This window comes from Leishmania infantum, chromosome 27, assembly GCF_000002875.2.
Source record: "Leishmania infantum JPCM5 genome chromosome 27".
Lineage (NCBI taxonomy): Eukaryota > Euglenozoa > Kinetoplastea > Trypanosomatida > Trypanosomatidae > Leishmania > Leishmania infantum.
Window position 1 is genome coordinate 718,254 of NC_009411.2, and position 14,967 is coordinate 733,220.

At 61.1% G+C, this 14,967-nt stretch overlaps 1 protein-coding gene across 1 annotated transcript; it reads right to left on the minus strand.

Moving 5' to 3' along the window:
* Positions 1 to 309: 309 nt before the first annotated feature.
* On the minus strand, positions 310 to 13,677 carry LINJ_27_1650 (putative dynein heavy chain; the record flags this gene model as incomplete). Its single annotated transcript, XM_001466361.1, has 1 exon — positions 310 to 13,677. One exon carries the CDS (start codon positions 13,675 to 13,677, stop codon positions 310 to 312), a length of 13,368 nt encoding a protein of 4,455 aa, XP_001466398.1.
* Between the last annotated feature and the right edge of the window lie 1,290 nt (positions 13,678 to 14,967).

The following is a 14,967-nucleotide window of genomic DNA, read 5'->3' on the forward strand; positions in this document are numbered from 1 at the left end:
GAAGAACCATGAGAAGGCACCCAAACTCCAGCGCGCGCCAGCATACACACCATTATGTGCACACCGCGCACCATCCCTTCTACCCGCTAGCGATACAAGCACGGCGCTGCGGCAACACACGTGATCGCCACTCACAATGTCCCCTGACAAGCATGCGCGAGAAGGGAGACGTGAACCGAAGGCGCGAGGACAAAAAAAAAACGAAGGGGTCTGCGCCCCCCCCCCCACACACACACACACCCCTCACCCGCCTGCACTGTCGCCGCTAAGCGCGCACCAAAGCACCGAGGCATTGATGAAGGCGCAGGTCTACAGGCTCACCAGGTAGCACGCAACACCGTTGAGCGCCGCCTTCGTCGCCTCCGCCTCGCCGGCGCACTTCACACGCAGCGGGAAGATCCTTGTGTGGCGCTCTGCGTCCGCGTAGACTGGAATGAGAACGCTTTCACTGGAGTGCTTCACCTTCACCGCTGGCACCCAGCTGACGGCGATGTCTACACAGAGCTGCACGGAGGACGGCGAGTTAGCCTGCACAGCCGCGAGGCGGCCGTCGCCCGTGAGCGCCGCTCCCTGCATCACCAGACTCTTCGCCGCCACCTTGACGATGACGCTCCCGTGCGCCACATTGTCCACTGCGGCTAGCAAGACAAGGTCCGTGAGGGGCGCCTTTGTCACGCGCGCCGTGTGCTGCCGCAGGGCGTTGAAAAAGGTCTGCGGCCGCAGTAGCGACGAGAGGTCGTACGCCGCCGTCGTGCTGAACGGCGCCCTCGCGAGGTCGCGTGTCGTGTTGTACTTGCGCCACAGCAGCGCGAGCCACACCTTTGCCTCCTGTGGACCGTCCATGCGGTCCAGCCAGCGGCTCGGCATACGACCGCTCATCAGCTCGGTCGCCTCAGCGCGCACCTCCGCGTCAGGGATGATGGTTCCCTCCGCCACGCCGTGCAACGTATCAAAGAAGGCTGACAGATCCTTGATGAGGGCGGTGAGCAAGTTCACCTCGCTGATGAAGAAGACCTCCATCGGCTCTGGGTCACGAGTGTGGCTCGACACCGTCTGCGGAACGCCATTCGCCGCAATGCCACTGCCCTTCCACACCTCCATCACTTGTCTCAGCCGCTCTCGCCACTTCTCGCCGCTCGTCAGCGCCGTGCTTTCCTTCTTGCACAGCTCACGGAGTGACTCGCGCGTGGCGTGTGCCGCGTCCTCCTGCACGGTGCGGTCCGCGTTGTCGCACATGCAGAGCAGCGCCGGCGGGTCGACGTCGGGCATGTTCGCCTGCAGCACTGCCACCATCTTATCGTGGTCGCCTGCGTGCGCGGCCGTCACGCCGGAAAACAGTGGCGACTTCTCCTTGAGCAGCACGCCCTCGTTGAAGTACGTCTGGATGAGGAGCTGCAGCACCTTCTCATCCGCCGCGTTCTCGAGGCGGCCGCCGTAGAGGCAGGTTTCCAGAAAGCCAGTAAGCGTCACCCAGTCCAGCTGCGACTTCGTTGCCAAGCTTGTCAGCACATTTGTCGCCGCCTTTAGGTCAGCCGGCGAGAACTCATAGCACTTGGACCAGCCCTGCGGCACATATGTCCGGCGCTCCTGCACCACCGCGTGGAACCAGGCAAGTCCAAAGAGAAGCCGCGCGCCGGCGTGCGACTGTGCCGCGAGAAACGCGCTGTCCCAGAGGCTGTAGGTGCGCAGCAGGTTCTGCTTCACCCCCGGCGGCGCCTCCACAGTGACCTTGTTCGACATGCGCAACAGCACGCTGGGAAAGAGGTCGTGCGGCTCGGTGGTGAGGAGGAGGCGGAAGCTCGTGTTCGGCGGGGGCATCGAGCACAGCTCGTTCTCCAGCACGGAGGCCCAGTCCAGAACGAGGTGGAGGTTCTTGAGCAGCAACCAGTCGCCCTGCACGGCGCAGCGCCGCACCTGCTGCAGCGCGTTGTCTGTCAGGCCACCACCAAGCGCAAGCTGCACAAAGCGCTCCTTGCCCACGAGGTGCGTCGCCACATCCTGTATCTCCATGCTCGGATCGGCGCCACTCGAGGTGATCAGCAGAATCGGGGCGGTGGCGCCGTTACTGAGGATCGTATTCTCGAGGGACATAACGGGGGCTAGCGACGCCAGCTCCAGCTTGCGCAGGATGATCTGCAGCGAGGTGGCGGGCGCGCGGTCCGGACGAAACGTGTTGATCCACAGCAGCCTCTCCATGTCTGAGATGGCCGCGCTCGCGTCCGTGCTGCTGCCCGCGGCACGTGGCCCCAACTCGCTCTCCGGTGTGGCGTGGTTCATGACGGCGGCCCACCGACTCGGGTCGCCCCCGTGCCACTTCTCCGCCAGAGCCTGCCCGGCCGCGCTGGAGACGATGCTGGCGTACTTGATCCTGCTGGACGGCGGCGCCCACTTCGGCAACTGCGAGTCCTCGATCGCTTTCACGTTAGTGATGGTCCCCACCAGAGCGCCCCACAGATCCTGCGGATACTCGGCTGGCCACAGACCGTGCAGGACGTGGAGCCCGAAGGCGATGCGGTCCTTCTTGAGCAGTCCACGCGCCACGCTGTGGAAGCAGGTCTTCGTGAAGCTCGCGATCAGAGCCTGCACCTTCGCCCCCGCCTCGTCGTCGCCCTGGTAGGTCTTGAGCGTCTGCGTGAAGAGGGCGATGTAGTCGCTGATACCGTACTGGTACATGTGATTGAGCGTTTCCATGTCGCGAACGATGAAGAAGAGAAGAGCTCCATGGTGCGCGAAGGGGCGGTACACCTCGCGCTTCTCATCCAGCTCCACCTGCAGTTCGTGCGAGCGCGCGAGGGACTGCTGGATGTTGTAGGCTTGCACCTTGACTTCGTTGAGGGACTTGATGAGCTTCGTGTTCTCGAGCAAGCCGCCCTGCGACTCCGCGAGGTCGCTGAGAAGACGCTCCTCCAGCTTGTTGAGCTGCAGCTGCAAACTCTCCTCATCTTTGAGCAGCTCCACCTTCTGCTTCTCCAGCTCCGGTCGCTCCTGTTGCAGCGTGACGCCAAGAAGCTGGTCTTCGAGGCCGAGGCTCGTCACGGAGAAGTTCACCTCCGTCACCAGAGCCGCGGCACTGGGGGACAGTCGCAGCTCCGACTGCCGCGAGAAGAGCATGATTCGGAAGTTGTCATGCCACTCCACTGTTTTGTTGCCCACCTGCACCACTCGCTTCGCGCCAGCAGGCACGAGGTCGCGGCGCAGGATGGTGTACAGCAGAGGCGCGATGTCGGCCACCTCCGTGACGATCAACGTCTTCCCGAAGCGGATGGCAAGCTCGAGCGTGTGTGTGAAGCGCTCGTCGTGCAGTGAAATCGTCTCGACAACGGTGTTCGCCCTCTTCAGGTGCTCTCGCATCCACTCAACCGCCTTATTCGCTGGGTCGACGACGAGCGGCGTCTGCTCCGTGTCCAGCATGACCACCGCGTTCTCCAGGCTGAGTCCATCCGCCGACAGACCCTCGGACTTGTACTGGAGGAGGTCTCCTTCGGTTCGAAGGAAGTGCGTCACCTCGACAACATCTGGAAAGCCCAGCCGGTCGCACCACATCTTCAGAAAGCGGCGCCGGCCGCCCTCCGTCTCTTGGCCAAGGTAAGTCAGGAACGCGGCGGCGACGAGGGCACGCTTCGGCATCGTGTTGTTCGCCTCCCGGATCGCGGCCGCCTCGGTGGCCCATCGACCCTTCTCGCCATTCAGCTTGTCCAGTAGGTCCTTCGCCGTCATCAGTTCCTCCTCGGCGGCCTGCAGCTTACCTCTGAGCCGCTCTGCCTCCTTACACTTCTCAGAGAAGCCCTCGCGCAGCTCCTTAACTTTGGTATCGATTTTCTTCAGCCTCTTCTGCAGATGCTCGAGCTTGGCGGCGCCGTCTTTCTGGTTCGTCTCGAGCTGCTCCAGCTGCTGCGTCAGAGGTGAGATGCGCTCCATGATGGCTGAGTACTCCACCATCGCCTTGACCCACTCCGCCATCGGCGCCGCCGCCACCGAGGCGCGCTGAATGGTTTCGGCCTTGAAGAAGGAGGCGCGGTCGCGCAGCAGCTTCTCGACGCGGCGGCGGATGTCGGGGGTCATGTTCTTGACCTCGAAGTCGAGAATACGCTGCTTCGCACCACGCTCACCGAGGAACTGTCGCATCGACTGCCACGAGACGTCGTTCACACCGAGCAACGCTAGGACGCCCTCGAGAACGACGCGGATCGCCTCCGGCGGGGATAGCAAGGAGCGGATCTCGTTGAGCTGCTCGCTGCGGATGGTGCTGATGGCGTCACGCGCGGCTTCCATCATTGGCTTAATACTCCCAAGCTCCTCCTCCACCTGTCCGCGGCTCTTCGCAATGAGCGTCTGCTCTTCCTTGAGATGCTCCTGTAGGGTTGCCGCCTCGTCACGCTGCTCCTGGGACTCCTCCATGCTGGACTGGATCTCGTTCAGCGCCTTGTCCGCCGCCTTCTGCATCCTCTCAACATCCTTCTTCTTCTCCGCGACGTCCTTCTTTACCTTTTCCACACTCTCCTCGGCCTCCTTCAGCTTCACTAAACCCGCCTCCAACCGCTCCATCTTATCCTTGCTGGAGCTGCTCTTCCTGGCTAGGATGGCGCGGAATGTGCTGAGCAGCACCTGCACATCATGCGGAGTGGAGCGGACGCCCATGCCTTCGTGAATGGCGTTGACCTCGCGGTGCACGTGGAAGCCTTTGTTCGTCGGGTTTGATTCGAGCGCGGCGATTTCGTCCGCCAGGTACATCTTGCAGATTGTCTTGGTCATGTCGCCACTCCACGTCCCCATCCACAGTAGCTCACACTTGCTCATGAGGGCTGGGTTGGAATGCAGGCGATTCATGAAGAGCTCGTGACGGTGGTCCATGATGAGGGCAATGCGCAGGTTGCGCTGCAGCCGCTCCACAAAGTAGGCGTAGATCGCCCCCATGTGACCATCGCTGGCCGCTTCGTCACGCATTGATGAGAACATCGTCTCCATTTCCTCCTGTGAGAACAGCCCTGGCACCTCGCCGCTGCTTAGCAGGCTATTCACGTACTCCAGAAAAGCCGCGTCGACAATGTTGTGATCCTCGATGAGGAGGACCAGCGGCATATTCTGCACCGTGGCGCGCTGGATGAAGCCGCGGAGGTCAAGCCGGAACTGCTTGAGGTTGTAGTCGTGCGTCATGTTGAACGATACCACCTCGCGCCGTTGCTGGTGCGCAGCGAGAAGCACGGCGTTGCGCCGCCCGACACCGGTGCTGCCAACCAAGATGAGGTGGCCGCCCGGGCGAGCCAGCACTCGGTCGACGTAGGTCACCCAGCACAAAATTTCCGGGATGAGAGGGACGTGGAGCTCCTTGAACTCGCGGCTGTACTGCAGCAGTCCGCGCTCCGCCTCGCTCCGCACATCGTCGTACCTCTTCTGCACCAGCTTAAGCACCGCACGGTGGCTCGTCGCCGCCGCCGCGGAAGCTCCGCCAGCCTCTTCACCGCCGTCACTTCTGTTGCCTCTCGCGCCATCGCCAGTCGCGGCAACGGCGGCGGCACCGTTCTCCGGGTCAAACCAAGTCACGAACATCGTGGTGAAGCGATCCTCCTTTGCCGGCATCGCGTAGCCGATCGTGGCGAGCTGCTCCGAGAAGGTCCGCAGCGCCTGCCTACGGTCTTCGGCGCTCGGGAGGCAGTCGGTAAAGATGCGGCTGGCCTCATAGGCGAGCACCGCCGGCAGCGTGGTGCGGGTGTCGATGTGGTAGAGGAGTACGTTGGTGACCCACTTGGTAAGGTGGCGAGGGCTGAAGGAGAAGTGCGCGTACTCCTCACCCTCAAACTGGCGACGCACCTTGTCGTATACCTGCAGCATGAAATGCGCGAGCTGCGTGCCCTTTTCGTAGTCTTTGCCTTGGCCAATGTTCGTCTGCTGCAACAGACTCGCCCAGTACGTGGCGTACACCTGCACAAGACTCGTCTTGGACGGGTAGGATACGGTCACGATGCTGGCGAGCGCCAGTAGCCGCGGTGTGACCGGGTAGCGGCCGGCCGATGGAGTAGGGTTCATGCTCGCGACGATCTGCACGCGTTCAACCCCCACCCACTCGAGGTCCTGGTTGTAGAAGCCGTTGTACAGGATAAGCTGCTGCAGAAAGGAGTGCAGCTCCACGGTGCCGTACCTGTCCGCCTTCGGCAGATTCACGCTCTTGAGAAGGATGACGAGCCGCTCCCCTTCGCGCGGACGGTACATGGGCCCGGCATTTGTGTTTGCCAAGACGCACGCCTGCTCGATCTTCTGAATCACGTGCGTGGAGCCCGTCTGCGCGCTGCAGTTGATCGTCGTCGTGCGCAATGTTGGCCGGGTGGAGAAGACGTAGTCGAGCAAGGCGCCCTTCCCGCACCCCTCCGGCCCGACAACGAAAAACGGTTTGCAGCTGCCATCATCCAAGAGCGGCTGCAGCGTGGAGACGAGTCGCTTCACCTCCACCGTCTGCACCACCGGTGGGCGGCCCGCCAGCAGCTCGGCTGGGGTCACCGGGGTCGAGAGGTCTGCCGTAAACTCTACAGCGCGCTGGAGCGTGTCGTCCCAGTAGGTGTCGAACGGGCGACTGTCGGAGCACGGCTTCTGCCCCATTGTGGTGTAGATCCAGCCCGCCAGCTTCGCCGCGCTGCCGGCATTCAGGCATCCGCACAGGCCGCGTACCAGCGAGTAAGCGAAGTCCTGCGCATTCTTGGTTAGCATCACGTGCAGCAGACACGTCTGCAGCAGACCCATGCGCGTCGTGGCAACAGAGAAGTCGTTCAGTCGCTGTGCCTCGTCGACAGCGGCGAAGACATACTTGAGGATGAGTGGCTGCACCACATTCTTTGCATGCAGTGACTTGAACGCCATGCCGGCCTCCACCACCGCCTCCAGCTGCACATCCTTTTCGGAGAAGAAGAGCACACCCATGCGCGACACCGTCGCTGGCGACGCATACTCGAGGCTGTGCGTCTCGAAGATAAAGTTCACATTGGTGCCAAACTGAATACGCACGCCGTTCGGCATCGTCAGCAGCCTGTTATCATCCAGCACCGAGTTGAGAGACTCGATCCACTCCGGGTCAATGTCGCCATCGCACAGCACCCACGGTCGCGCCTCCTTCGGCTGCTTCACAACGTCGCGCGCCGCCGCCGTCAGGACACCGTCGTACCACTCCCGTGTGTCAGCGTCCATGTAGCCGAGCAAACGACGCCGCGTCATCGCCTTGGGGTTCATGACGTGCATGGGCACCTCAATCTGCATCGTCTGCAGGGCCTTGCGAAGGATGTTCAGCAGGGTACTCTTGCCGCTGCCGCTGGGGCCCACCAGCACCACACCCGTGCGCTGCTGCAGCGCCTCGTACAGCTGAAGCACTTTCTTCTGCTGTGCGGGAATCGGCTGCAAGCCCAGTGCTTTGACGGCGCTCGCCACTGCCGCCTCCAGCTCCTTGTAAGTGACGTCCCGCGACTCCACGCCAGGAAAGATGTCGCGCAGCAGTCCTTGAAAGACTCGCGCGTCGTCGAAGGTGAGTTTGCTGATGGTGTTGATGTTCAGAGACTGCAAGATGAGCTCCTCCTCAATCGTCTGAGTTGCTGCGGCGCCGGCGTTTTCCTTCCTCCAGCGCTGCAGCAGCGTACCGCCCAGTCGCAGCACTGCCTTCAGCGGGCGCAGGCCCCAGTCGTAGTGCTGCTGTCGACTCATGAGCTGCCCAGAGAGGCGGTAGAGCGCGACAATGCTCTTGGCCAGCGCCCGCGCATGCGTAAACCCCTCAGAGAAGAGCACCGTCGATGTGATGAGCTCGATGTCGGGCACACTCATCGCCACCTCGCGGAAGAGCTGCTTTAGGTTGTCCGGCAGTTGCGTACGACCGCCATAGCCCTTTCCAACAGGGTTCAACGTCACGAAGATGCCAGCGTTGGTGTTCACCGTGATTTCACTGTTCAGCAGCACGCAGCTCGGCTCCTTGTTCTTGAGGGCCTGCTGAATGACCTGGATCATCTGTGAGATGGCGGAAAGCTGATCGATTTTGAGGCGGTTAAACTCGTCGAAGCAGCCCCACGCACCGCACTTGACAATGCCGACAAGGATGCGCCCCATCGCTTTGAAGTCGATGCCCTCGTCGCAGTTGAAGACAAGCACCTGGCGGCCCATCGCCGAGCCGAGTGCCTTCACCGACTCTGTCTTGCCGGTGCCCGCGGGGCCGTAGGGGTTGCCGCCGTAGCCGAGGTCCATCCCCTTGGTGAGGACGAGGTAGCAGCGGTCTGTCAGCGGCGTGTACACCAGCTTCGCCGCGTTGCCTTGGTACTCGTACGCGTAGTCGAACTGCGTGTCGGCCATGTGGACGGTGCAGCGGTGCGTGCCATCCGTAGACATGCGGTACCGCAACTGCTTCGTCCACCACCACTCGTCCACGCGGCGGACGTTGCGCTTCATGAGGAGCTCGACAACCTCAATGTTGTGAATCGTGTCGAGGATAAGCGCCTTCACTTTCAGCACGTGCAGCGCGTTCAGCTCTGGCGTCATGGCGACGAGTCGGTCGAGCCGCCGACGGAGCGACGCGAGCAACCCGTTGAGCGACTGCGCAACGATCGCCTCCTCGGCTTCCCTAGCGAAGTGCACGCCCTGCGCTACCTGAAGGATTTGCGACGGATAGGCGAGGACACTGTCCTTTGTGGTCGCGTCTGGCTGCTTGACGCAGCTGATGAGCAGCTCGTGCAGTGTGTCCTGCATGCTCGCATCTAGTGCCAGAAGCCAGTCTTCCACGTCACTGCCAGTAACCGCCACCGGCCTGCGCAGCGCCACCTCCTCTCCGTCGGCGCTAATCATGTGCGTGATGCTGGTGTTGTCGCTGCTGAATGTGACGGCGTGGATGCCCATAAAGAGTTTCTTGAGATGTACCTGGATCACAGACGGGTTTTGGCTGTGGCCGAGCATCTCGAGAAGGTCCTCGTCGCTGATGAAGTAGAAGCGCGGCAGCTTGCCACGCTTCGCCTCCAGGAACTCTATGAGTGACTTTTGGCACCGCTCCGTCTGCTCGAGGATGCCCTTCAGCTTCTCATGCACGTCCGTCTGGTTTACCAAAGACATCACACGCGGGTCCGCCTCGACCTCGCGCAAGATGCCAACAAACTCCTTGTCCACGCGTTTGAAGCGGGCCTGCTCGTGCGGCAACGCGCCGCGGGCAAAGATGGGCTCCAGATACGCCCACCGACGCTGAATGCTGTTCAGCAACGTGAGGCTCTGCGAGAGGGAAACGAGTTTCGATTCCCAACCAGACGCCTCGTCGGCGAAGTGCACAAAGAACGGGCTGTCTTTGAGCGAGTTCACGAGGGCCTGGTTGTCGCTGACCTGCGTCATAATCTCCTTCCAGTCCGTAATGAGGCGCACCTTGCTGGCGCTCTCCGTCGGTGCCGTGAGGTTGAAAACAGCCTCGAGCGCCCACTTGCGCATGTCCTGCAACGCCTCCCGCAGCTGGATCTCGCCGTGTGCGCGGGCGTGCAGGTGCTTCAGCTCTCCCTCCTTTGCCAGCAGCTCCGAGTAGTGGTCGAGAATCAAGCCGAACGTAAGGCTTGTGCTGGTCGTCTCCTTGGGTATGTTGAGGAGCCGAAACATTTCGTTCCAGTGCTCCGTCATCCAGCCCTCGCCGCGAACAAACTTCAGCAGCGGCACCACATTCGCCCAGTCCGTGATCATGTTCAGCAGATAGACCGCGATGGGGTTGTGGGCGCTGTTAGCTGTATTCGCAGTGTCGCCGCTGTCCTTGTTCGACTTCCTCCTCTTGCCCTCCCCGGCCACGTCCTCCACGGCGGCGCTGTGGCTCTCCTTCATTTTCTCGTTGAGCGTCGTTCGCCACTCCTTGCAGAAGTCCTCGAACTGAAACGTATGCGCGCGGAACGTGAGCCAGTCCTCGGCGCGCAGCTTCTCGAGCTCCTCCTCGAAGGCGTCGTAGAGCGACCACATGGCACTCGTCGCCTGCACGTCCTTCTTGGTGTCTCGCAGCACTCCAAAGACCGGCTTCACCTGCCCAAAGAACTCGCACTTGGACTCCAGCTCCTTAGCCTGGAGCTCGAGGTCAGCCAGGTCATGCAGCTGATCCTTGAGGGACAGCAGCACTTTGCGAATGGTCTTGGCTTCCTTGCCCAGGAAGGCCTGCATCAGCTGCGTCTTCTGCCGCTTCCACCCGTCAGCGAAACGCTGCTCATCCTTCAGGAAGCGCTGGATGAGGCCGTTGAGGGAGACGCGCATCTTCGATACCGCAGCCTCCATCACCTTAGTGTGAGACGCCATCGCGTCCTTCATATGGTCCCAGCGGGTGCGGGTGGCGCCTATGTCGATGGAGGTGCCGACATGGTTGCGCAGCTCCTTGTTCTGCTCCAGCACCTCCTCCAGCTTCTTCTCGTAGATGCTGACTTGCTCCAACGACTCCTTGTAGCGCTTATTGGACTCTCCGACCTCGTCCATGGTTGTTGGTTGCCGCTCCACAATGTTCGACACGCCCAGCACAAACTCGTCGATATCATTCAGCGAGGTCTGGATGTGGCGGCGTATTCCGTTCAGGAGGGCCTCCTCCAGGCGATGCAGATGCTCCTCGATGCTCGCGCGCACCGGAACGGTGCTGATGGCAAAACAGTCAATCTTCATGACGTCCTCGATCTTGCCTATCTTCTCCCGGTGGTCCTCCACAGTACGAAAGCCCTGGCTGATCTTCCCGGCCACCTTCTCCATCCACGCATCCGCAATCGAGTCCAGGTGAGGCGAGCCGTTGATGCCGCACAGACCAACGACGATGTGCGAGCGAAATGCTTTGCGGACGCGGTTGAGCTTCGCGAAGAGCTCCATAGCTTTCGTGTGCACTGTGAGGATGCGGTCGTTGTTGGTGAGTGGCATCAAGGGGTACATCTCATACGGCGTGCTCGCGTCCTGCCGCTTAGGCTGCAAGCCGCGGAAGCGCAGCGGTACGCTGACAAACTCGCGCAGTTTGACGTAGTAGGCCTCGCGGATGGCCTCCAAGCTGGGCTTGAAGTGTACAACGCCCTGCCTCAGTACCAACTCCACCTTGAACTCCGTCATCTCCTCGTGCAACCTCTCCAAGCCGCGGCGATACTGGTACTCGAGGGCCTTGTAGATCTGCCCATCCCAATGCCGGCGCCAGTCCTCGTGGTCTGACAAGTGCTGCCTCGCGAGGAAGTCCTCCATCCTGCTGCGCAGGTCGTCGACGGTGATGCGCCACTGCTCCATGTGCGAAGTGAGGTCGACGCCCATGAGGGCAATCACGTGCTGGCCGAACTCCTCGTGAAAGCGGCGGACCTGGCGGTTGGCGTTGCTGAGGGCCTCGATTGTGTTCTGGAAACGAAGGTTGGCGCCTTCAAGCTCTTGGTAATTTGCAACGGCCACAGCTCTCGTGGCGGTGTCGTCGTACAGCACCTGTGACATGCTCTTTTCGATAGCAGGGAGAAGCATCCGGCGCGTGCACGGGAGAATCTGCGCAATCACGGTGTTGTGGTTGGCGACGCACTGCTGTGTACGCAGCGCTGCGGCACAGAGGTGCTCACAGGCGCAAATCGCGCTCTCGGTGCTGCTGCTCAGCCGCCAGAGCTGCGACGCCGTCGCCGACTCATCTTGCGCCGTGCTGTTTCCGCGATCCACAGTGCCGCCACGGCGCCGTTCCTGGCCCTGTCGCACCTCGATATCGTTCAGCCACGCCCGCACGTTGCGCACCTCCTGCACGAACTTGCGCAGTGACAAGTGCACTGTGCACGTCAGCAGGTACGGTCGTTGCTGCTGCAGCTGTGCATCCTCAGCTTTGGCCACCACAACAGCGTCTTGAAGCTCGAGCATCTTCTTTGCAGTCGATTCCACCGATGCACACCAGTCCTTCATGATGACCGCCTCCTCCTGAGCTGCCTTGAGAATCAGCTCGCGCGCGTGGGCCGTCACCTTCTCCGTGAGCGCATCCGTGGCGCCAAACACCTTGGCCGCCTCCTCGGGCACCATCACGCACTCTGCCGCGCACCCTTTCGCCGCACGCAGCTTCTGCAGCGGCGTCGTCGCGCGTCGGCCGTTGTTCTCAAACCGCGCGTACATGCGATTCAGCTGCTCGACAAGGTACGCGGCGACGCCGTCCATCTCGCGAGTCACAGCACTGCGCACCTCGCAGGGGCGCAACAGCGCGCAGTGCTTCCGTAGAAGACGCAGCTGCGCGTCCGAAGCTGGAGATTGAAAGAGTTGCTTCACGCGGTTCCGCAGGGCGGGCTCGGCGAAAGAGAACTCCTTCTCAAACTGCGCAACCCGTGACTCCCACGCTGTGGTCGACACACCGCGCATGTCGACAGCATTCACCTCCGCGAAGATGTGCTCTGGATGCAGAGTGGACGGAATCGCCTCGCCCAGTTCTTGCATGCTCGCAAGCGTCTCACGAATCCGCAGCACTGTGTGCAGGCGCTGCGCGAAGGCGTCGAAGCTCTCGTCGTAGAACATGTGGCCCTCCCAGCCGACCCAGTCCTGCCGCACCAACCGCGCTACAGTCCTGCTCCACTGCTTGCACAGGTCAACGGCGCAGCTCAGCTCCTCGACAGGCATCCGCCATGGTGCTCGCCAGTCAGGGCCGTACAGCTCCACCTGGCCACGCAGGTACTCCCTCAAGTCACCTGAGACGATGCTCAGCAGTGACAACGTCGTGACCTTGACGCGGTCTCTGTTCGCGGCGCGGTTTTCGTTCCAGTAATGGGCCAGCGTACGGTGTACCATGCGCAGCGCCTCGGGAGCCTCAGCAAGGTTGAATGTCCTAGAACGCCACGCGGCTGGTAGCTCGGCCTCGACAGAGGTGCCGGCATTCGACGCGAGTGCCTGTGCCCACACACGGGTGTCAATCCACACCTTCGCCAGCTCCCCTTCTGGCAGCTTCAGCGAGCTGTACGAGTTTCGCAGCATCGAGTCATCCAGGCTGCGGAAAGCCTTACCATTCACAGTGGACTTCGGCTCTACGACGGTCGCCTTATCCTCCAATTCCGAAGCGTGAGAGCGGTGGGGCGCCTGCGCACCACCGTCAGCCGTATCGCCAAGCGTCTCCGCTTCGTCGTCCGTGTCATCGTCGTCAGCGTTACCGGTCACCGCGGCCGTCGGAGTGGCAGTTTCCACCTCCGCCACAAGGGGCGAGGCAGTCCGCGAAAACGCTTTCACACAGATCGCGCCTTGCAGCGCAACGTCGCAGCGGGCCCCCTGAGGACACAGAAGGGACGGAAACTGCACAATGGCGCGTGCGCCCTGCTTAGACTCTGCCACGACATCGTGGTAGAGCATCTCCACCATCTCCGCCACACCAGGAGCGTTTGGAAGTGCATCCACACTCGCGCTGTTGTCGTCATCCTTGCCCGGATCACTCCCTACGCCCAGCGACACACCCGACTGGCGCAGCAGCTTTGCGAAGGAGACGCTCTTGTCCGCCAACTTCCCAAACTGCGTCTCTTCATCCTCGCCGGTGAGCCGCACTGAGGCACCGCGGCCGCCAGTAACATCGCGCACAAGCGCGCTGCACAGTGCCTGTACCTCCAGCTCTAGCCTGGCATCGGGCCCAAGAGGCGCAAAAGAGATCAGCAGCCAGCCGTCACCGCGCCGAGACTGTACATGGCCACAACGGATGTGGAAGTGGCGCTGCGCGGTGCTGACCAGCTGCGACTCTACCGACACAAGGCCCGACATGTGCGTGTCCAGAGGCCCGCCGGAGTGTTTTCGTCCGCGTGACTGTGTGTATCCTCTCGCAAGACTACCCGCCGTCTCAAACGGGAGAAAAACTCAATAACAAAAAATAAGCGTTCAAGCGAAAACGAAAACCACAAGTGAGGAAGGAAAACGCAGACAGGAGAGGGCGGCACACACACACGCGCGTGCATATCGTCTCTGCCCCCTGATTTCTGTCCCCCTCCCACCTTGCCCTCTCTTCACGCCCCCGGCGCACAGTCAACGGTGTCTGTGAGGTAAGAGAGGAAAGGAAGAGAAGGCAAATGGCGGCGGAACGGATACAGAAAAAAAATTCCTTTATAGAGATCACAGAGAGTGCGTAGGAGTTTGCCGAAGGGACGCAGGAGGATACACGCACGCACACACACACACACAAGCGACCACTTGAGGGCCGTGTGTAACGGCAGCGTGGTGAAGCCAAAATGAAAAAAAAAAGAGAGGGAGGGCTAGGAGATGGCGTTGTGAATGTGTGGATGCGCCGCCACGCGTGCACTCAGATGGAGTGCAGGCCAACATATATATGCATATATATATGCATATGTATTTGTCCCGGAGAGAGCAAAGGCGATGGCGGGAGCCGCAGGAATGAGGAAAGGGAGGGAGGGAGGGAGACGCACATCTAAGGAGTGAAGAGAAATGGAGGGTAAACAACGAAGGTCCGCATGCCTGACAAAACTCGAGAGAGCATCTGTCCAGGCTGCTGCACTACTCACACGTCATCCTCAAATGTGAAGATGTTTCTGTGTGTTTGCGCCGTTGCGTGTGTGGCCGCCTACATGACCGCAAAAGCATTGCGCTCAGCTTCAGCTGCAACAGAAGCGTCACCTTAGCTTGTAGAAGACCTGCTCTCTTCATCGCTGGCACCGTTCTAATCAGCAAGAGCACCATAACGGAAGCTTCAGCGCAGGTATGCACACATACACCCACTTGACATAGTCAGCCTCGGTGGGCTCGATCGGCCTTAGGAGGAAAGGAAGGGAGAGGGTCAGCTAACGCGGAGGCACCAGTGTGATGGAACACAAGGGGAGAACGAAAAGAAAACGACCTTCTTTTGTTTTTTTCGGGTTCACTGCACAACTTCTCCATCACGAAAAAAAGCATCACTGTTGGTGTCGCGTCCCCACCCGCCTACGCACCTTCATGCAATCGCTCACTTGGCGCTTGTGGTATTCTCTTCCTTTCTTTTTTTTCTTTCCGTGCCCTTGCTTTCCTCTCTCTCTCGCACACTTTTCTTGATGTGGCGGCGACTGT